We start from the raw sequence: 21,385 nt of genomic DNA on the forward strand, positions 1-21,385 counted from the left end.
CAGTTTAAACAAAATTAAAAATCCAAGGACAAATTTTCCATAAGTATATTCATAATGTTATATTTAATTCTTATTTTATATAAATATAAAATTATTTGTATAACATATTAAATAATTTGTTTTAAAAGTAGTCCATTCATTTCATCAACATGAATCTATACAACACTAAATAGTGTGTAAATATGCCACGTCATATAACGAACGCTTTATCTTCTTTCAAGATAATATATTATGAAGCATTAAAGTAACATTCATTTACGTTACTAGTTACTAGTTACGTTACTAGTCTGACAGTCTGACGCGAAATCAAGATTCGTTATGTCTACCAAAAGCATACCATACTTTTTATCAGGGTCGGTAGTCAGGGGGTTTGGCAGAGGTTCCAAAGCCTTGGGGATACCTACAGGTAACACTCAACAGTTTCATTTTTTGTTTGATAGATTCGAAAATTTTGAAATTAATCAGAAACAATTTAAAATTACGTTAATGTTGCGGAGAATAGTTTAGAATTGTATGCAATTGAAAAACGTAATCGCTTTATTGTATACATACTTATTGGCGGGAATATATGAAATATGTTAAAAAAGTTATTTAATATCATGTATTGTATTAATCGCTACCTTATTTTGTGTTTTATTTGATATTTTAATCGCTTTTTATTAAGAAATATTTTGATTTAAAAACTTGCGAAAGTTAAACTAATTATATTGTATAAATAAAAGAAAAAATAATTTTTTTCAGTAATATTTTGTTGATATTGTATGTAGCTATAAAATTATTTTTCTATAGCAAATCTTGAAGACAAGGTAGTAAATAATTTACCTGGTGATCTTAGTACTGGAATTTATTATGGATGGGCTTCTATAGACGGACAAACTTATAAAATGGTTGCCAGTATTGGATGGAATCCGTTTTATAAAAACGAAAAAAAGACGGTGGTACGAATGTAAATTATAATACCTGATAACATGAAAATTTGAAACCATTTTTTAATAATATATCATTGCTGTAGGAAATACATTTAATGCATAAATTTGAGAACGATTTTTATGGGAAACAAATTAAAGCTGTTTTTACGGGATATGTACGACCAGAAAAAGATTTTACTTCTGAAGGTAAATAGTAACTGTATCAAAATTTGTCCCATCTTTATCATATTAATCATTATCATTTCAGAGGAATTAATTCGAGCGATAAAAGATGATATTACAATTGCCGAAGAACAATTACAGAAATCAGATATGGCGGTTTATAAAGATAATTCATTCTTTAAAGAATAATCTGACTATATAAGAGTACTATAATCATAATTTGCACTGCAAATGATATGATCATGTTATGGCAATATTTCCTTACTATATACGGAAATAATATTAACTCATACTTTGCCATAGTTCATAGTTTACTCTAATTAGGGATAATGTCTATAATATAAATAGCTTTAATTATTAATTTCATAGTATATATATGTATAACTTGCATTATATAATTTCTATTATTTTTAATATACATACAATTATATATATAATATATAACTAAATTAAAAATATAATTCATACGTAATTAATATTAATTATGTTGAAGTAGTATCTGATGGTGATGAAGTTGGTGGTGGAGGTGGAGGTGGTGGTATAGGTACCCATGGCAATTTCATTCGAATAGGAACTTGTGATGCTTGTGGTAGCCAAGGCATATTTGCACCGTGAAATCTTACACTTGTAGATGAATTTGGATGATATTGTGGTGTTATGTATCCTGGAGGAACTCTTGGACATGTATTGAAAGGAATTCTAGGATTTAGATATGTTGAGCTACTATCTTCACTATAATAATTGTGTGAGCCATAAAAGTTTTGGTTAAGACCACTAACATTATGGTTCATATATTGCACAGGTTGCAATGAACACATTCCATATCCGTAAGGTTCACTATTAGTTTGATAGGATTGTGACCATAAATTCTGAGAATGATTTTCAGTTTGCATAGAAGGAAATCGTCTATCTCCTCGTGCATAAAATCCTTTTCTTTGATTCTGCATACTTCTATTCCACGGATGATTGGATTGCCAACCAGTAGCAGGTTCTAAAATTATAAATGTTAATAGAAAATATAAATGTTAACAAATAAAAAGATATAAATATTACATAAGAAACTTACTAGAAATACGCTTTCGTTTAGATGGATTTTCAGCTTCATTAACGTTATTTACTTGTTTTGCTTTTAGTTGTTCATAATAAGCACGTTCTTCCTCATCATCTGAAAACTCTGGAGGATCATCTGCATTTGCATCAATACCCCTGATTCTGTAATAACCATAAATTGCTTACTGTATGTTTAATTTCTTATAGATTAATATAATAAATATAAATAAGAATAGTATGTATAATTATATACATATTTAAATATATAAACTCACTTTAATAATTCATGTAGAAATACTAAAGAAGTATATTCCGTATTTGGACAGTAATAAACAATCATTCCTGCTGTAATGTTATATTCTTTTATGTGCTCAGAACTATTGAATCGCACACAATAATAAGGTTCATTCACTTGTCCAAAAACATCAAATATTTTTCCTAATGTCCTTTGCCCTTTCTCAATAAATAAAACTGTATCTAAGTTCAATGTCGGTTTGCCAGATTTTGGTTTTACAACTACTAGTTGTTCAACCATCCATGCAACCTATAATTTAATATTATCTTACGGAGAAATTATCCTATTTTCAATATTATCCATATATGTATTAATTTAATATTTATAAATACCTCTCCTAATGGATCACATAATACTTCAGGTACACTAATTTTTAAGTCTTCAATAGGAGGTAAATCATCTAATTCAGTTCTTATTTCATTATTCTTTTTTCTTCTTACATTATTTTCCTTGCCTTTTCTAAATGTACAAGAAATTGCTTTAAAATTTCGTATAAAATTAATTTAATGTATAAAAATTTACAAAAATGAATAACATACTTCCTTGAACTATCATCACTATCTGAATCATCTGATTCAACTATTACTGAAGAGTCACTGCTACTAGTAGAATCATCGCTATCACTTTCTTCACTTGACGATACTTCTTTATTTTGCCTATAAGTTTGCATCTGTACTTCATTTAAAAATTGACTTTGATTGCTATCATTTTTTGTTTCATCAATATTAAATTCTGTTTCTGAATCTGAATTGCCATATTCTATAGCAATACTAGTAAGAGAAGATACTTTATCACTTTCTGTTAAAAAGGAAACATAAATTTCAATTGTTAATTTTATATTAAAATTATTTATAATTTTGATTATAATAATAAGTATATCCCTATATCCTTACTTTGTACCAGAGATACTGTATTTATTTCACGTATGACACAAATATCATCATCACATTTTTGTTCCAAGTTTTCGAATGTTACATCTTCATTTGTATTCTGATTTTTGTCAGTATCGTTAATAAGTATTTCATTTTGTTTAGTATTTGGCAGCATGACTGATTTGTTTTGTTCATTCATGTCATCTTTCTTATTAGAATTTTGTTTAATTTCAGCATTATCAGTTATAATTACCTCGCAGTCATTTGTAAATTGACTTGTCTCATTAACATTGATTTGTGTAGCTTTTTTGTACATTGAACAGTCTTCAACAATTACTTTGTTTGGAACACAACTACTTTCTTCAACATTTGATATAAGGTCCATAAATCCATTATTTGAATTTCTGTCTTCTATTACTTTTTCTATCATAACCTCTTCCACATTCATCATAATTTTACTTTAAATTGCAAGTTATGATTAATAACAATAAGCAGACTTCACTTTAAGATGTATTATAACCATTAATAAATACGCAAGAAAATATATTTCTCGTACAAAATTTCATAAACTTCATATAAATATATTTATTTCCATCAACCGCGTATACCTAACACCACATGTTTCGTATTAACCCTTTAACCTATGATTTACGTTCAAGAATTTTGAGCCGAAAACGTAAACAAGCTCGAGCCATTCACATGACTTGTGTAGTACATAGCCGAATTACTATTGGAGAATATACCAAAACCGAATTATAGAGAACGAGGACAATTGTCTTCCAGAAATATGCCAGACTGCACGCGAAGCATTGACTTATTTTCCAAAACACATTGACCCAACAATATCAAAATTAAGATCGTCAAAACCTTGTAGGGTTTGCCAAAAAAATAAAAAACGTAAAGAAACAACGTGAGAGTGTAAGAAGTGCAAAGTTCCCTTACATCTACCAGAATGTTTCGAATTGTGTTCACACCATTGCAGCTTATTAATTTTGTATTACTGATTTTTGTATAAATAAACTTTTTGTAGTACTTGCATCTACCACAATTATTGCATCAGGTTGTAATTACTTATCAAATATTCCACAAATATTTATAACTTTACGAAGGCGTCGCCGCTAACATTACATTTAGCTCGATCATCGTACTACGGGCTATGCCCGTAATATTTACGTTTGGGCCGATCATCTACTACGGGCTATGCCCGTAATATTTACGTTTGGGCCGATCATCTACTACGGGCTATGCCCGTAATATTTACGTTTGGGCCGATCATCTACTACGAGCTATGCCCGTAATATTTACGTTTGGGCCGATCATCTACTACGGGCTATGCCCGTAGTTGTAGGTTAAGGAGTTAAGATGCTACTGTACTGTTGTGTAAGTACTGATGTACAGTACATATATATATAGGCAAACATATTATATATTTTTAAAAATAATTATTTTTATTGTAATAAAATATTTAATAATTTTTTATATTTTTAAATTTATCTAAAATTATACACATAATAAAGGACAAAATCTTATATGGTTCTTAAATATTAAAAGAAATTATAAAATTTTACAAAAATTTTGTGATCTTTAAAAATATTTCGAATATTATTATATATATCAGTTACACAAAATTAATTTGTATAGCATAATATATGAATTACAGTATGTTTTTTTTATTAATTTATAATTTATATTTAAAAAATTCACGACATAATATTTTATTCTTTCGTGACTACATTTACAATTGTTTGTATAATCTTCTTTCCATTTTGATGATTTAATAGATTCAGAAGGGGTTCTCTCATCTTTTGTTCTAGTAATTTGACTAATTCCATTCTCATTCCTTGCAAAAGTTGAGCCACCTAAGTAATATTAAAAGTATATTTAACATACAATTATCATCTTTTCTGTTTTAATTTCAACAAACGCTAATAAATATTCTTACCCTATGAGATTCAACATCAAATAACATCCAGCCATCTTCTAATGATACAATAAATATTCCATCATGCACTTCTATTTTTAATTCGTAATCAGAGAATAATATTAGTGGTAAAATTGGTACCATCGATACTTCTTTAATAAATATTTTACTTGTTTTCACTTTTTCTTGAAATACTAGATATGGACTAGGAAAATGACCAACATGAAAGTTGACCGAGGATGGATGGATACTAACTAAACTATCATTTTTAGTTTGGAATCTAAGTTGTTCGGGTCTCGTCTCTGTTGGAACTGCCCCAGCAAACTGAATTTGAAACAATTTTTCTGGCGAAAGAACCTTTACTACATTAGGGTATAAAGCTGCACAAAGTAGACCTTGGAGAAGTTTATAATTATCATTATTGATGTTCAGTTCAAATCCAGTAATTTCTATGATCTTGTCAACATTTGGTTGTCGTTTAGGTAAATTAACGGGGACAAAACCGATTGAAACTAACAATTCTAATAACTGATACTTTATATCTGCCAAGGAATATAGCGTACGCACAGACAGATAGTTTTCTTTTGCGAAAGCATGCCCTGCACTAGTATTGCGTGTATATGCTTCTAACCATTTCTGCCAAGAGAAAAAGTATCTTTTATATTATAATTATATATTATATACATTTTTATATACTTTTATACATTTACCTTATATGCTTTGAGAATAGTTAGTTGATCAGAATTGGCAGTAAAAAATTCTTTTTTTGCATCAATTTCGTGTCTTTTTTCAAAAGGTATATGAAATGGATTTTTATGAGATAAACATGCTGCTATAGTAAGTGCAGAATCAAGACAGCAGAAGATTGCTCCAAACAATATTAATTTTCCGATTCGTACATTTACAGGCAATGCCGCAAGATGGTGACCTAGTGGGGTTAATGTACATTCGGAATTAAATGCTCCTACATCTTGTAAACGTTTAATTGCACTACTGATATTTTCTTCTGTTGGTGGTTCCAACATTTTGCCTAAATAGAATATTATAATGGATATTAGAAAGTTAATTAATGATATAAAACTAAAAATATATTGTTATTACCTAAAACTTCATGTAAGTCAACTTTTTTTCCGTTATGTAGAAGTTGAATACGTAATAATAGTGGTTCTAACGGAATTCGTAATATCTCAGGTACTGGCTGTGCTGAAAAGTGGTATTTGAACCTGAAACAATTGTTTAAATTGAATAAATATTGGTAAACTTTACTATAAGATTTAATGTTTTAATGAACAATAATTATACATACTTGTACGAGGTATATAAATGAATAGATACTCCAGGCATTACACGCCCAGCACGTCCTTTTCTTTGTAATGCATTTGCCCGTGATACCCAACACATCTCTAAACTTTCCATATTTTGGTTTGAATTAAATCTAGTCTCTTTCATCTTTCCACTGTCAATTACAAAGACACAATCATCTATAGTAATAGACGTTTCAGCTAAATTTGTGCTTAATACAATTTTTCTAGCGATAGATTTTTTAAAAACTAAGCTTTGCTCTTCATTAGATAAAGATGAATGTAATAATATTATAATAAATTTTCCAGTCTTTGGCGAAAAATACTCATTCTTATTCAATCGATCTTTCAATGCGATAATTTCAGCAAATCCGGGTAAGAATACCTACAAATGTAATATTAATTTAACTATATATTGTATATTTTTCGTATAATAAGAAAACTTAGTAAAAATACTTACTAAAATGGAACCTGTTTTAGGATAATTGTGTTCTCCAAAAGCAATCCACTGCAATGTTGCCTCTATAAGTTCATAATTAATTGAATTGTGATCCATATAATATAAATTTTTTTGTGCCTGACTATTATAACCCTTATATCTGCTGATAATTTCCTCGAAGTGTAGTTCTTCGTCGGGTCTAAATTCATCAGGTACATATCTAGAGCGAGCTGCAGACTGTGATGCGATATCATAGCAAATTTCTAGTTCCTCCAAACTACCTTTATATTTGTATCGTGCTGCTCTTGAATGTTCTGTTAGAGCATAATTCGTTTTTTCATATAAATCTTCCACAAAGAGTTGTTCTACAGGAAATGTTCTTCCTGGTATACATAAAATAGGAGCTCCTTTAAAGTATGTGGAAAAAATCTCACTTCTAAGAGTGGCACTCATAAGTATTACTTTCAGATTTGATCTTCTGGACAGTAATTCTTTTAATAGCATCAAAAGGAAGTCACTAAAAAAGACAAAACAGTTAAATAACATTAAACAAATAAGTATAATAGATAACTTACCTTTCTGCACTTCTTTCATGAACTTCGTCTACAATAACATGTGTAACATCTGATAATTCTGGATTCATAGCAAATCTTTGCAACAAAATTCCGGTTGTACAAAATGTTAATCTAGTTCTATTAGAAATTTTACTTTCTAATCGTATTTGATATCCTACTGTGTCACCTATGCGTTCATTTCTTTCTGATGCAACCCTTTCTGCTACTCCTATTGTACTTATCCTTCGTGGTTGTGTACATATTATGTTAATATGTTCTTTGGATGCAGATCTATTAATAATCCAATCATCTAATAAAAATTGTGGCACCTGTGTACTTTTACCACATCCCGTTTCACCAGAAATTATGATTACTTGATTTTTGTGTATTACATCTAAAATTTCATACATCTTTGACCATGCAGGCAACCTTTCCCTAATTTCTATCATCTTGTTATATCTGGGATTTGTTAGTTTCTCTTTAAAATTTTTTTCAATTAGATCATCATCTTTCAATATTTTTTCCCAACTAATATTATTTCTGTTTTTCCTATGTATAGACCCTAATTCGTAATGAGTAGCTGCATTTGTTTCATCTTCATTTTCTATGTGCTTTCGAAATAGCAACTCACTTTGATCCAGAAATTGTTCTTTATTTTCTGCTAAATATCTTTTTATATCATATTCGCTTTCCAAAAGAGATATTATTGAAAAAATAGAAGGTGTTCCATATGCAGATATCAATAATGCCTCTTCATACAACCTTCTTGCTATTCTTAAACAATTTATACTTGGAAATGTACCATCATTTTTATACAAATAAAAATAAGGCGGTTCATAAGGATATTTACAACCTAATGAAATATTTAAAAAGATTAAGCATAAAGTCTGCACATAATTTATATATTAATTACGTAACATATTTTATATTATGTAAATAATTATAATACCTTCAGGAAATCTTATTTCTAGGGTAAAACTTGGGTTCTCTCTTTCAGGCATTCTTAATACTTGTGGTTGTTGATGCAAAAATTTACATCTATTTCCAAATCTACATCTTTTATGAATAAATAATCTGCAAACTTCTCTTTCCCTTCCCTTTTCTTGTTTCTGCCTAGTCCTTTGAATTTCCTGTTCTATTTCATCATTTCTTACTAAATAATCCAAACTAACTTGTACAATCCAAATTTGATTTTTTATTTTTTCAGTAAACATATTCCCATAAATAGATTCGAGTGCTTCTTTTTCCTCATTCTTTCTTTCCAATAAATCTATTGTATCAATGTTATCATGTATCTTGCTTCTTGCTATATTTTCCAATCCATAATATTTATAAAACAATATTTCTAAAGCTTTCCCTACATCACCCTTTGTATATAATAGCGCTTCATTGCAATGCGATTGATGAAAACTTAAAACAATATAAATGCTCATTTATAATTGTCCATTATTTAAAATTTAACAAACTTACCCATAACTTTCAAGTTTGGATGTTGCAAATTGCCTAGTAATTTGTTCTTCGGATTTTGGTGTACTATCCTTAGAAGAATAATCAACTATTTCTTTAATGACCAAATTGCCCCTTTCCACCCAATATTGCTTTTCTAAATTGGACTTTTTATTTTCAAATTCTGATGCATCAGAAAGTTTAAAACTCTGTTAAAAAAAATATGTTACTTCTCAATAATATATTTTAAAAGATATGTATACAATAATAAATTTATAATAATGTCTATGAATACATACAGGACCATAAATATGCTTCAAAGTATCGTATAGCTGACGTTCAGATTCTTCAGATATTCTTAAGGTTTGCAGTTCTTCTTTCAGTATGGAGTCACTTTTATCTTCCATTGAAAAATTTCTATCATATAAACATTAGTAATTTTATAAATTATTTACAAAAGTAATTTTAAGCCATGCAAGAATAGTATCTCGTACGATAATCTAATTATATTTAATATTAGTTCTTGCGTTAAAAAGATATGCTTTTAATAATACATTCTAATTATTTTTATTTTATTATATTATTTTCGTAACATATAAAAGGTTATGTTGTCTACTTACGTGTTATTTTTATCCACTTCTTGTCCATCTAAGAAGAAATCATCATCAATATGAAAAGGATTCATTTTGATAATATATAAATAATTTTATAAATTAACTCAGAAGATATTTTTAAATCTGTATTTTAAGGATTGGGAAAATGCAGGTTAAGAGGTAGTGAATGTACAAATAGTGGCAGTTGATTTATGAATGAATTTATATGCCTCTCCCCCACGTAGTGCCAACCATTCTAACTAGAAAATACGTTAAAATCGAATTACTTTAAATTTTATTTCTTGTTTTATTATTTTGTCAAATGTTACTAACAAGTAAAAAGATAAATATACGTTTATTTATTATATTCGAATGTTATTCCAATAGTTCATCATTTATTTTCAATTTGATAAATAATCGCCTTATTATAACCACAAAGCAATAAGGAATTTCCCCCAGGATGCCATCGTGCATCTAATACCGTAATATTTCGTGAAATTGATATACAACTCGCATTATGTGGTGTCCATTCAAATATATGCGCACACTCGCAAAATATTAAAAGGTGAGTGCGTGTAGGATTCCATCTTGCAGCTAAATTAAATTTTTAATATAATTTGATATTGCATAGAGAAAATATATATTGTTGAAATACTCACCTACGATAGTATTTTCAAGAAGTAAATAATCAAGATAATCATCAATAATATTCCATATCCACAATGTTGTAGGATAAAGTTGATGTTTCACGGCCAAATATTGCCCGCAAAAACTAAATTTTAAAATATCAAATTTTGCAATTGACAATCTCTCAATAATATTCTTCCTTCCTATTTTTATATTTACTGGTCGTTCCGATTTCTCTTCCACTATAAAAATCGACTTTCTTAAATATCAATTATATATATATAAATGTCTATAAAAAATTACTTACAAACATGTCTATCGTAATAACTTGTATTTTTATTCGAAAATTTTGGTTGAATTATACGTTCTTCATATACCTTATTCAAATAATTTTCTTGAATTACGGGTTCAAGATATAATTGCAAAAGTGGTTTCCATGTCACGTGATTTAACAGTAAAATCTACAATATAAATACTTTTACTGAAATATTATTATAAATGTTTGCAGTAATATAAAAATGCAGTTTAATCTATCAAGATATATAAAATTATAAACCATTTCATTAAATCCTATTACGGCTAATAACTGTCCACTGGGCATCCACGTTACATTTTCGATTCCTTTCAAACACGTATAATTTGCACATTCCGCTTGAGATAAATTTACAGTTTGTGTAGGAGAGAATACTGCAATATCTCTTTCGAATATACTCGAATAAATAATTAATTTTGCTTCGTCGCTAAAGGAAGACCAAATACATAATAATTCGCTATTTGGAGACCAGCATAATCCATCAATGCTACTTAAACGACCACATATTAATTTCTAAAATTAAAAGATTTCAATATCATGTTGAAAACTCTAGATATCATTATAAAGCTTTTATAATTTTTTTTATAAATCTTATTATAAAAATCTAATTAATTCTTTTACATTAAATTTTAACAACATCAGATTGTATTTACGGACTTTTTAAAAAATTCTTCCTTACTTTGTAAATATAAATAAAAATACAATATCGTTCCAGCTAAATTCACTTAATGTTTAAAATTTACTAAAAAGGTAGAATCAGATTAGATTATGTTAAGTTGAAAAAGCATTGAATCTTTTAAATGTTTCCTTATTTTCTGACAAAAAAGACAAAAGCCAAATAATCAAAACTAAAGAAAGTTATTAAACTACATAATTATCACGTTAAAAAAACGCAATATATAAGAAAAATATAAGCAAAAGAAATTGGTGATAAAAATATAGACGACATTCATATCTATAGTAGTAGTAATATAATAACCTTTCATGGTTTGAAATGAACGAAGACAGTGCGCATAGTGCACTTGTGTATGACTTTTAAGGTTAAGTTAATGTTTTGAAAATTAATTTATTTATTAAAAGCAAGATATGACAACGAGTTATATATCGTGTGCCTGCAATAGAGTTCCACATTCGGCTGATTGGGGAAAAAATGGACTCATTTGCTTCGCAGCATGTCATGCAGTTGCAATATATGATCCGTATATTTCAAAAATTGGAAAAATAACGCACACTCTTCACCGACACAAAGATCGTATTAATACTGTACGATGGCTTAAACGAAGAGATGCGAAACCCGAATCAGAGCTATTATCGAGCTCAGTAGATGGAACAGCTATTATTTGGAGCAAAAGAAATGAATTATTTAAATGTAACAATATCATAGGAGTTGATGATACTCTAATCTTTTGCAACTCATTATACATTTCTGATCATGACTCCATAAATGAGGAAACATCTCCGAAATTGATAATATGTACTGGGTCTGTTAAAGGAGATCTAAGAATATGGTTAAGAGATACGGATGATAATGTAAAATGTTTACAAACACTTACATTTGATAAGAAATTACCAATAGAAGCTTGTTTTTCTTTCCTGCCAAATAAACATTTACCACTTCTGGCTATTGCGATAGAAAATTTTACGATTGAATTGTACGTAACTAATTGTAATATCATAGAAGAATCATATTTTGGAAAAGTTCAAGTTTTAGTTGGGCATGAAGATTGGGTACGATGTATGGACTTTAATTACGATACAAATAACAGTATTTTGCTTGCAAGTGGATCTCAAGATGCCATGATACGATTGTGGAGAATTTCTGCAAATAGTACAGAATTTTCAAATGATGAGTTACATCAAAAAGAACAAGTGTTTATGGTTAATGGCATAAAATATAATATTACTTTAGAATCCATCCTTTATGGTCATGAAGGATGGGTTTATGGCGTACATTGGTATCCGTTACAGCTTGATAATAAGAATAGAATTTTAAGATTATTATCTTGCTCATTAGATAAATCTATGATTATATGGGAGCCAGATGAAGTAACTGGGATTTGGTCCGAAAAAGTAAGAGTGGGTGAAGTTGGTGGCAATTTAATGGGTTTTTATGGTTGTAAATTTAGTGATAATGGATTAAATATATTAGCACATGGTTACCAAGGATCATTTCATATTTGGGAATACTCAAATATTGTAAAAAATTGGATTCCAAAGTCTAAACCAAGCGGTCACTTTAGTGAAGTGATTGATCTTTGCTGGGATCCAAATGGAAGGTTTGTATCCAAAATTATATATATTAAAAATATATATACATATAATTCATCAAAACAATATACAATTACACATTGCATTACAGGTTTCTAATTAGTGCAAGTACAGATCAGACAACAAGAATTCATGCAGCTTGGAAAAATGAAACAGAATTTTGGCATGAAATTGGACGTCCACAAGTTCATGGATATGATATGTCTTGTTTGGTTATGCTAACCCCCTATATGTTTGCTTCAGGAGCAGAAGAAAAAGTTGTACGTATATTTACAGCACCAACAACATTTAGGAACTGTTTAATGAAGATTGCCAATGTTGATGATTTCAAAAATATGGTGGCCGATAGTGCATCAGTACCTGCTCTTGGACTAACAAATAAGGCAACATTTAATGATAATATCACAATTGAAGATATAGAAGTTAATAAGTTTATAAATGAGGATTATACTCCTCCAACAGAAGAAGAATTAATGCAAAATACACTATGGCCAGAGTTACAAAAGCTTTATGGCCATGGATATGAAATATTCTCTATAGCTGCCAGACATGATGGATCATTATTGGCAACTGCATGTAAATCAACATCACTAGAACATTCTGCAATATTATTGTGGAGTACAAATACATGGGTCCAAGTTCAGAAACTTATGTCTCATCAATTAACTATAACACAAATGGAATTTTCACCCAATAATAAATATCTACTATCTGTTTCCAGAGACAGAAGATGGTCATTGTTTGAATGTAAAGACAATATGTATACCTTAATTGCAGCTAGTCTAAAAAAAGATAGTCTTCATACTCGTATAATATGGTGTTGTTCATGGACACATGATTCATCTTTCTTTGCAACAGGTTCCAGGGATGGAAAAATTGGGATTTGGAATCCAAACTTTACGGATGATAAAATTGTTCCAATTACATCCTTGGATGTAAAAGTTGCAGTTACAGCACTTGCATTTTCATTACAGAGTATTTCTCTAGATTTTTATATTTTAGCAATAGGATTTGAAACTGGATGCATAGAAATACAGAAATTAAAAATGTTCTCTAATAACTTTGAATGGGAAAAATACATAATGTATGATACTTCTCAAGCACATCACTTAACTGTTAGAAGGCTTAAATTTCGGCCTCAAAAGGAAGATTTTAATATTTTACAACTAGCAAGTTGTGGATCTGATCATATTATTAAGATATATGACATAGACATTTTGAAATGAAACAATTTGTAAAAAATATTTGTTATTTTTATATATTGAAACCTGAATTATTTGAATTAAACTAAATAGTTTAAATAGTAAATACCTTACTTAGTTTCCATGTGTCAGTTTTATAAATTTCTATATTGTCATTACCCTCAATTGAAACTACCACTGCTAATTTATTACCATCTGGACTAAAATATAATTTATGGAAAGAAGATTTCATATTTTGTATGTGAGTTACACTTTGATCGTCCAGAGACCATACAGATATCTGAATCTGAGTATTTTAATAATCTTAATATATTGAAGCATAAGTTCATTTAATATCGATCAAATTTATTACTTACATTAAAATCTGACAACGTCAAAATGTATTTACTATCAGGAGACCAACTAACACTTTCTAAACCAGCACTGCCTTCAATCAATTTGTATTTCCATTCAGGATAACGAATGGAATATACTTGAATAATAGCTTTCTTTATATTTGCACATAGTATGTATTCAGTATTTCTAGACCACTCCAAATACTGTGATAAAAAAAAAAAAGAAAAAAATGAACGTAATGAAAAACGAATTTAGGTATTATAAACACTTTATTTCTTTTACAGTATATAATTCACATTTCACAGTATTAAATATATAATAACAAAAATTAAAATAATAGTTGTCTATATATTATCTGTTTAATCATATACACTAACCTCGATTATATCTGGAAATACAAATGAATGAATAGTGTCTAATTTCTTGTAACCTTTTATTGTTAAATTTGTTTGATATGCAGTTGCAAAAAATCTTCCATCCTTAGAAAAATCACATAATTGATTATTTACTCGTATTAAATTATTTTCTACTTCTAATGACATCGCGCCACTGTTAAATTATAACGTATTGTTTTAAAAATTCAGCTTCGCCAACACAAACAATTGCAATATGATCTGGAAGAAAATACGTAAGGATTTATTAAATCAATTTAATAAAGAATAAAATTTCAATATCTAAGATAAGGATCTAAAGAATATTTAACGCGCAATATTTTTCTGTTATGTATATAATCCGATATAATATATAAATATGTAAATACAGAAAAATATAAATTTATGTTTAATATGTTGGTTATAATGAATTTGAAAATGATAGTTGCAACACAGTCGCAATATACGAGCGTTCGTGTATATGGTGTCTGATTACAAATATTAATATAATTCGTATTTTTATGAAATATTATACAAACTCCTAAATTTTCAGATTTATAAATGAAGTGGTAATTTTTCAAAAAGCTATATATTAATAATCAATTAAAATGATCAAAGATTTTATTATTCCTATAAATAAAGATGAACTTTTACAAAGTCGGAGTGGACAATATTTTGTTAAAGAAATCGTTCCAATACGATTGTTACCACAAGCTCTAGATGGTATTTCATAAATTTTATATATCTCTATACATTACTTTCAGTATTTGTTACAGTAATTTTAATCTTACTGCAGAGATTCGGTCAGCACTCCAAGCAAATGGAGCCAGTTTCATTTTAGACCATTTTAATACATTTTTCTCTATAATTGTTCATGGAAATAAAGTTGAATTAGCAATTATTATGCGTGCTTTTACCAGAATTCAAAAAGGTAATAAAATTCTTTTATTGTGATCACTATATATTATAATTATTTAAATTATTACATTGCATATAACTGGTAATATTAACTTCAACTATTATTTCATGAAGGTATTGAAATGTTAGTACTTGATATGGAAAGCATATTCGAAAGAGGAAATGAGTTGGAAGAGGAACATAGATTGAGTTTGTTAAATATAAATAAAATGCTGGCATATTTATTTTCTTGGTTTATTTGCCATATAGATGATGAAGTTTTTAAAGATGTGTATGATAAATTAATAGGCAAGGTATGATATCTATAATTTAATTGTGCTAATTATGTTAATAATTCCTTTTTATAAATAATATTTTCATGTTAATATTGCTTCATTTACAGCGTAAAAAATCTACAAAGTCAGATATAGAAGATGAATGGGAAAATAGTAGAGAGAAAGCATTAGAGTACATCTATAGATTGTTACAATTACCGTTATCAAAACTGTGGCAACCTCCTATCGTAGAAGACTCATTTATTGTGTATGTTTATATGCATTAATCGTCAAAAAATATTTGTTTACATTAGTTATAATTTAAGCAATTATTTTAATATATATATAAGATAAATATATGATTTCTTATATTTTAGATTATTCACTAAAGTGTGTTATAAAATTTTGGAACAATGTAAAGATTCAAAACAGAAATCCCTGAGACAAACTATTTTCGAGGTACAGTTTTACATATTCCATTAAGTTATTTTTAATTAAATTTGATTTTAATTGTTTTGATATTTAATTATTAATTTTTTAAAAAAAGATTTTAGGTACTTCAATTAAAAAATATAATCATGGTATAAGCTGTGTGATAAGAATTATTCAGGTATGTATATCAATAATTAAAAGTTTTGTTTTAATATAAAAATATACTAAGTGACTAAATTTCAATATTATAGTTAGTGAAAATACATGATGCATTAGCATCTCACATGGCTGTTGGAGTTATTCATATGATTAATGATTGTGGTTGTAATGGTTTAGTGAAAGAAATAATGAAAGAGATTGATCAAAGTGAATTATCTGAACTTGACAGTCGTAATATATCAATATTCTTAGAGACTATTGCTGCTTCAGCACCAAATCTCATAATTCCTATTCTTGATGATGTGATGGATTATTTGGGTAGCGAGGTAGCCCATTTTACATTAGTTCAACTATAAAAGTACATATTACATTTATTTTATATTTATTACTACTATGTTTAGCATTATGCTATGAGAAACTGTACTATTAGTATTATACGTGAGGTTGTACAAAAAGCATTGACTGGAGATGATCTTACGCAAGAACAGAAGGATCAACGTGATGAGTGCCTTAATAACTTAGAAGAACATATTCTTGATAATAATGCTTATGTCAGATCAAAAGTTTTACAAGTTTGGCAACATTTATGTTGTGAAGGAGCTATTCCACTAGCAAGGCAAGGAAAACTTTTAGCTACTACTGCATTACGTTTAGAAGATAAAAGTGCAAATGTACGAAAACATGCGTTACAACTAATGCGTACCTTATTACAAAGCAACCCATTTGCAGGAAAAGTAAGTGGAAAAAATTATGTTTTATATAATTGTCTTGAGTTAAAAGTATAATTATATGTAATATGAAATATATTTACAGTTAAATAAAGTAGAAATTTCTAAATCGTTAGAAAAGGAAGAAATAAAATTGAGAAAGTTGCAAACTGAAAGAGTTAGTAAAAGTGCTCGTGGTGATAAACAAAGATTAGAATTATGGAATACTTTGCTTCCAGAAATAAGAAAAGCATTAAAAAAAGTTACTGATGATGGAAAGAGAAAGGACAAAAGTCAAGGTGCATATATTATCTGTATGTTTTGTTTCATTATGACAAATATATCTAATTTAAACATATATTTTTATTTTATGAATCAGATGATGAAGTTGAAGAAGAAGAAGAAGATATTAATTCTGATACAGCGTTTGAACATGTAAGACAATTAATATTAAAAGAAAAAATTCTTGAAGCAGTAACATATTTGTGGAAAGTTTGTATAAAATTAAAACAAAGTCCAGATATAGAAGTTCTTTCTCCTGAAGCAAAAGAAGAATGTCTGTTTTTACTTCTGTTGAAAACATTTATGGAATCTGAAAGTAATTTAGATAACATAGGAGAAAACACAGATGCAGTACATTCAACAGATAAAAACAAAGAGGAAGAAGAAATAATATCAAAACGAGTTGTAAATTATTTAAAAGTATGTTTCCAAGCATTTTATGTTAATTATAATAAACTATTCGTTTAAAAATTATATATATAATAATATACCTTTCTAGAATTGTTTGGAATTTGCAACTGAATTAGAGGTTGCTATACCTATGGCGGAAAAATTACTTTTTTCTACTACAGCAACCGATGCTATTGAAGCATGTACTTTACTTGGAATTGCTCATCAATTTGGTGTAGCTGGAGCTGCAGCTGCTATACGTGATGCTTTATTTCAAGTATTTCATCGTGATCAATCAGTACGAAACAATATAGCATTAGTGTATAAAGATATTTACTTAAATAATCATGAAAATCAAAAGTCAAAACGACAAGAGGCTCTTACATGTGTTAAATCATTAATTGATTTATTGAAAGGACTTCAACCAGGTCAAAGTCAAGCTTTAACTCAGCTTATATTAACATGGTATAATAATAAAGATATAGGCAATGACGTATTACAGGTAATAATATAAATATATTATGGTTTTTAATTTTATATGTTTACGTTATAAGCAAGTTACGTATATTTGTAATTTATTTAATAGGTTCTATGGGAAAAATTTTCGATGAAATCATCAGACACAAATTTATTAGATAGTAGATCTGCTTTAATGTTAATAACAATGATAGCTCAAGCTCAAAGCAGTATTATAATTGATAATTTAGAGGTATTAATAAAGGTGGGACTTGGACCACGAGCAAAGACTGATCTTTTATTAGCCAGAGATACATGTAGAGCATTACTAACTATAAAACATATGAGTAATGATATTGAAAAGACACCTTTCAGGTATGTTAAATAATAAGAATTAAATAATTGTTCAAATGCATTCAATAATTATAGTAATGACTAGTGCGTTATTCATAGGTATCCCAATGATCATGAAATGTTTAAAGAAATTCTTACTTTATTAATAGAAAATTTTGCAAATTTAGAAAATGATGGATATATTTCATTTGCAACTGATGCGATTAATGCGATTTATCATGTAAGTATTGTAATGATATAATCTAAATTTTATATTTAAGCTTCACTAAAACTATATTTTAACATTTCAGTTAGCAAATCAGCCCGATCGTTTAATGAAGCAGTTATTATTACAAATCTGTATTCAGGGAAAATTTAATAATGATTCATCTGAAAATACTGTTCCGTTCTTTTTGTTATCTAAATTATTATATTTAGTTGGACATATTTCAATTAAACAAATGGTACATTTAGATACATCAGTCTATAAAGAATTAAAACGAAGAGATACTATACGAAAATTAAGAGAAGAGAAGAATTCAAATAAAACTAATAAAAATTTGGATAGATCTCGAAGATCAGTTACTCCCAATTGTGCAAGACAAATACTTCGCAATAAGGAGGTATATAATATTGTTTATAATATATATTTACTTTAAAATTTGTTCAATTATTAATTTTTGTTCTTAGATAAGCATCTTAGAAGATAATGGAGAGGATGCTGTGGAAGGTGCAGCAGAAGATGCAGATGCAGAGTTTATAAATGACATTCTTGAAAATCATATTGTAACTGGAGATGGACTTTTAGTAACATTTGTGTACGTTATACTTTTTACCATACTTTTTACCATACTAAAATTATTTGTCTGAGTAAATGTCCATACCAAATTTCTTACAGTCCATTAGTACTAGATGTATGCCAATATCATGATAAGTATAACGATGAAGATGTACAAGCTGCTGGAGCTCTTGCTCTCAGTAAAATGATGACAGTGAGTTCCAGGTTTTGTGAAAAATCATTACAACTTTTAATTACAATACTAGAACGTTCACCATATCCTAATATTCGAGCCAATGTTCTTATTGGGATAAGTGATCTTACAACTAGATTTCCAAATCAAATTGAACCATGGATGAAACATGTTTATGGCAGGTATTTAAAAACTTAAAACTTAAGCAATATCATTATCCTATTCTACTATTTAGGTTATCTGCCTAAAGCATAATTAATTTATAGACTTCGTGATGAAGATATGAATGTAAGAAGTACCTGTGTTCGAGTTTTATCAAGTCTTATAATGAGAGAAATGGTGCGTGTGAGAGGTCAGATATCAGAACTAGCTCTCTGTATAATTGACAAAGATCCTCAAATTCGACAAGATGCAAAGCAATTTTTCAAAGCACTTTCACAAAAAGGCAACGCTCTCTACAATGTGATGCCTGATATATTGTCTCGCTTAACTGATCCTGATTTAGATATAAGGGAATCAGATTTTCAGGAAATCCTGAAGTATGTATATTAGTAAAGGGAAATCATAAAAATACGATAATTTATTGCAATTAATTTATTGTTCAAAATATTTCCAGGTATATTTTGAATTTATTACAAAAAGAAAAACAAGTTGATGCCATTATTGATAAGATTTGTGCTAGATTTAAATTGGCTACGACAGAAAGACAATGGCGTGACTTCGCGTATTGCCTTTCACTTTTACAATTTAGTGCGAAAAGTATAAATAAGAATATATATTTATTTAAAAAGTTAAAAATGCGTTTAAAATTTTATGAAATATCATTTTTCTATAATTAATGAATTATATTTAGGTATACATCGTCTCATTGAAAGTTTACCTTTACTGAAAGACAAAATTCATCATAAACAAGTTTTAAAAGCATTACAATCTGTTATTGAACAAACAAAGAAAAAACCAAATACAAAAGTAGCATGTATAGAATTGGAAGAAAAAATAGAAGAACTTCTTAAAGGAAAAGACAAGTCAAATGAAGATGATAGTGAAGTAATGCCACCACCACCAGTGCCAAAATTAAGAAAGCGCAATAGTAGACGCAGAAAACGTAGTAGCAGCGAGGAAGAAGAGGATGATAATATTGATAGTGATCCTGATTCAGCATCCGTAACAAAAAGTACATTTCTTCCTATATGAAAATAGTTACTTAAAGTTACATATTTATTACCTAATATGTAATTGTTTTAGTAAAAAGTTCTAAACAACCAAAATCGCCTGAACATAAATCGAGTTCCGATTCAGATTCAGATAATGGTGGATCAATGAAAACTTCTAGAAAACAATGTATGTATTATCTTGCTAAATGAATAATCTTTTCATTATATTTAATAATTATTTCTTTCATATTAGCTACAGTGAATACACCAACAATAAGTGTTTCAAGATTAAGTCGAAAGAAGCGTGTTAGTTCAGTTTCAACCGCACCATCAACGTCGCCATCACGAAAAAAAAATAAACAAATTACAACGTCAATGCGTTCTTCACAAAGATATTCACTACGTTTATCTCAATCAAAACAAAACCATTAAAGTTTGCATATGTGTGTAGATATATCTCATTTTGTAATTTGTTATGTAGCTTAAGTTCAGGAAGTAAAGCAAATGAAAAAAATATACTTTTATATCTTGATCATTTTAATAAAAATCGAATAAAATATAAAAATGCTTTTTATAATTGTACTTCTTTTTCTTAATAGCATCAAATATAAAATGAAATTAATGTAAATTAATTTCCTTCATAAAAATCT

At 28.2% G+C, this 21,385-nt stretch overlaps 6 protein-coding genes across 7 annotated transcripts; 3 read left to right on the top strand and 3 right to left on the bottom strand.

Moving 5' to 3' along the window:
- Positions 1-96: 96 nt before the first annotated feature.
- Positions 97-1,393, top strand: LOC132909327 (riboflavin kinase). The gene is made up of 4 exons (XM_060964107.1): positions 97-406; positions 790-938; positions 1,013-1,115; positions 1,177-1,393. Exons 1-4 carry the CDS (start codon positions 319-321, stop codon positions 1,278-1,280), a joined length of 444 nt encoding a protein of 147 aa, XP_060820090.1. The 5' UTR covers positions 97-318; the 3' UTR covers positions 1,281-1,393.
- LOC132909301 (H/ACA ribonucleoprotein complex non-core subunit NAF1) lies at positions 1,391-3,950 on the bottom strand. The gene is made up of 6 exons (XM_060964060.1): positions 3,330-3,950; positions 2,976-3,234; positions 2,769-2,895; positions 2,417-2,685; positions 2,158-2,303; positions 1,391-2,082 (listed from the first exon to the last, which is right to left on the bottom strand). The coding sequence occupies exons 1-6, from the start codon at positions 3,757-3,759 to the stop codon at positions 1,574-1,576; spliced, it is 1,740 nt and encodes a 579-aa protein (XP_060820043.1). The 5' UTR covers positions 3,760-3,950; the 3' UTR covers positions 1,391-1,573.
- Positions 3,951-4,862: 912 nt separating this feature from the next.
- Positions 4,863-9,783, bottom strand: LOC132909289 (putative ATP-dependent RNA helicase DHX57). Its single transcript, XM_060964034.1, has 11 exons — positions 9,590-9,783; positions 9,269-9,386; positions 8,994-9,178; positions 8,473-8,933; positions 7,545-8,376; positions 6,991-7,486; positions 6,536-6,915; positions 6,331-6,452; positions 5,940-6,259; positions 5,251-5,865; positions 4,863-5,167 (listed from the first exon to the last, which is right to left on the bottom strand). Exons 1-11 carry the CDS (start codon positions 9,652-9,654, stop codon positions 5,024-5,026), a joined length of 3,738 nt encoding a protein of 1,245 aa, XP_060820017.1. The 5' UTR covers positions 9,655-9,783; the 3' UTR covers positions 4,863-5,023.
- A 118-nt stretch (positions 9,784-9,901) lies between these two features.
- Positions 9,902-14,915, bottom strand: LOC132909308 (WD repeat-containing protein WRAP73-like). Of its 2 annotated transcripts, XM_060964072.1 has the most exons (7): positions 14,686-14,914; positions 14,329-14,511; positions 14,082-14,258; positions 10,746-11,015; positions 10,497-10,650; positions 10,222-10,431; positions 9,902-10,156 (listed from the first exon to the last, which is right to left on the bottom strand). In XM_060964072.1, the coding sequence occupies exons 1-7, from the start codon at positions 14,848-14,850 to the stop codon at positions 9,954-9,956; spliced, it is 1,362 nt and encodes a 453-aa protein (XP_060820055.1). In that variant the 5' UTR covers positions 14,851-14,914; the 3' UTR covers positions 9,902-9,953. The 2 variants fall into 2 exon arrangements, with proteins under 2 accessions (XP_060820055.1, XP_060820056.1); XM_060964073.1 differs by lacking the exon at positions 10,746-11,015 and having other exon boundaries at positions 14,686-14,915.
- LOC132909294 (elongator complex protein 2) lies at positions 11,322-14,078 on the top strand. Its single transcript, XM_060964049.1, has 2 exons — positions 11,322-12,778; positions 12,862-14,078. The coding sequence occupies exons 1-2, from the start codon at positions 11,589-11,591 to the stop codon at positions 13,994-13,996; spliced, it is 2,325 nt and encodes a 774-aa protein (XP_060820032.1). The 5' UTR covers positions 11,322-11,588; the 3' UTR covers positions 13,997-14,078.
- Positions 14,916-14,918: 3 nt separating the features above from the next.
- LOC132909288 (condensin complex subunit 1) lies at positions 14,919-21,312 on the top strand. The gene is made up of 22 exons (XM_060964033.1): positions 14,919-14,936; positions 15,233-15,402; positions 15,476-15,610; positions 15,712-15,890; positions 15,980-16,119; positions 16,229-16,310; positions 16,399-16,461; positions 16,535-16,768; positions 16,844-17,176; positions 17,256-17,442; positions 17,529-17,851; positions 17,931-18,323; positions 18,408-18,652; positions 18,731-18,851; positions 18,922-19,233; positions 19,301-19,428; positions 19,509-19,763; positions 19,848-20,120; positions 20,198-20,340; positions 20,435-20,755; positions 20,827-20,922; positions 20,989-21,312. The coding sequence occupies exons 2-22, from the start codon at positions 15,288-15,290 to the stop codon at positions 21,165-21,167; spliced, it is 4,257 nt and encodes a 1,418-aa protein (XP_060820016.1). The 5' UTR covers positions 14,919-14,936; positions 15,233-15,287; the 3' UTR covers positions 21,168-21,312.
- The last annotated feature ends 73 nt before the right edge of the window (positions 21,313-21,385 follow it).

Source organism: Bombus pascuorum, chromosome 7 (assembly GCF_905332965.1).
Source record: "Bombus pascuorum chromosome 7, iyBomPasc1.1, whole genome shotgun sequence".
In the NCBI taxonomy this organism is placed as follows: Eukaryota; Metazoa; Arthropoda; class Insecta; order Hymenoptera; family Apidae; genus Bombus; species Bombus pascuorum.

Excerpts from the sequence above, each read along its gene's own strand:
- LOC132909327 (XM_060964107.1), top strand. The coding sequence starts at position 319 with ATGTCTACCAAAAGCATACCATACTTTTTATCAGGGTCGGTAGTCAGG. Across the intron at positions 407-789 it reads AGCCTTGGGGATACCTACAG|CAAATCTTGAAGACAAGGTA; the intron begins GTAACACTCAAC and ends ATTTTTCTATAG. Across the intron at positions 939-1,012 it reads AAAACGAAAAAAAGACGGTG|GAAATACATTTAATGCATAA; the intron begins GTACGAATGTAA and ends TCATTGCTGTAG.
- LOC132909301 (XM_060964060.1), bottom strand. The coding sequence starts at position 3,759 with ATGATGAATGTGGAAGAGGTTATGATAGAAAAAGTAATAGAAGACAGA. Across the intron at positions 2,896-2,975 it reads AGTGATGATAGTTCAAGGAA|AAAAGGCAAGGAAAATAATG; the intron begins GTATGTTATTCA and ends TTGTACATTTAG. Across the intron at positions 2,083-2,157 it reads TAAACGAAAGCGTATTTCTA|AACCTGCTACTGGTTGGCAA; the intron begins GTAAGTTTCTTA and ends TTATAATTTTAG.
- LOC132909289 (XM_060964034.1), bottom strand. The coding sequence starts at position 9,654 with ATGAATCCTTTTCATATTGATGATGATTTCTTCTTAGATGGACAAGAA. Across the intron at positions 9,179-9,268 it reads TGAAGCATATTTATGGTCCT|AGTTTTAAACTTTCTGATGC; the intron begins GTATGTATTCAT and ends TTTTTTTAACAG. Across the intron at positions 6,453-6,535 it reads CATTTATATACCTCGTACAA|GTTCAAATACCACTTTTCAG; the intron begins GTATGTATAATT and ends CAATTGTTTCAG.
- LOC132909294 (XM_060964049.1), top strand. The coding sequence starts at position 11,589 with ATGACAACGAGTTATATATCGTGTGCCTGCAATAGAGTTCCACATTCG. Across the intron at positions 12,779-12,861 it reads TGCTGGGATCCAAATGGAAG|GTTTCTAATTAGTGCAAGTA; the intron begins GTTTGTATCCAA and ends ATTGCATTACAG.
- LOC132909308 (XM_060964072.1), bottom strand. The coding sequence starts at position 14,850 with ATGTCATTAGAAGTAGAAAATAATTTAATACGAGTAAATAATCAATTA. Across the intron at positions 11,016-14,081 it reads ACACATGGAAACTAAGTAAG|AAATTAATATGTGGTCGTTT; the intron begins GTATTTACTATT and ends TTTTAATTTTAG. Across the intron at positions 10,651-10,745 it reads TAATAGGATTTAATGAAATG|ATTTTACTGTTAAATCACGT; the intron begins GTTTATAATTTT and ends TTTATATTGTAG.
- LOC132909288 (XM_060964033.1), top strand. The coding sequence starts at position 15,288 with ATGATCAAAGATTTTATTATTCCTATAAATAAAGATGAACTTTTACAA. Across the intron at positions 18,852-18,921 it reads CGATTAATGCGATTTATCAT|TTAGCAAATCAGCCCGATCG; the intron begins GTAAGTATTGTA and ends TTAACATTTCAG. Across the intron at positions 19,764-19,847 it reads ATGAAACATGTTTATGGCAG|ACTTCGTGATGAAGATATGA; the intron begins GTATTTAAAAAC and ends ATTAATTTATAG.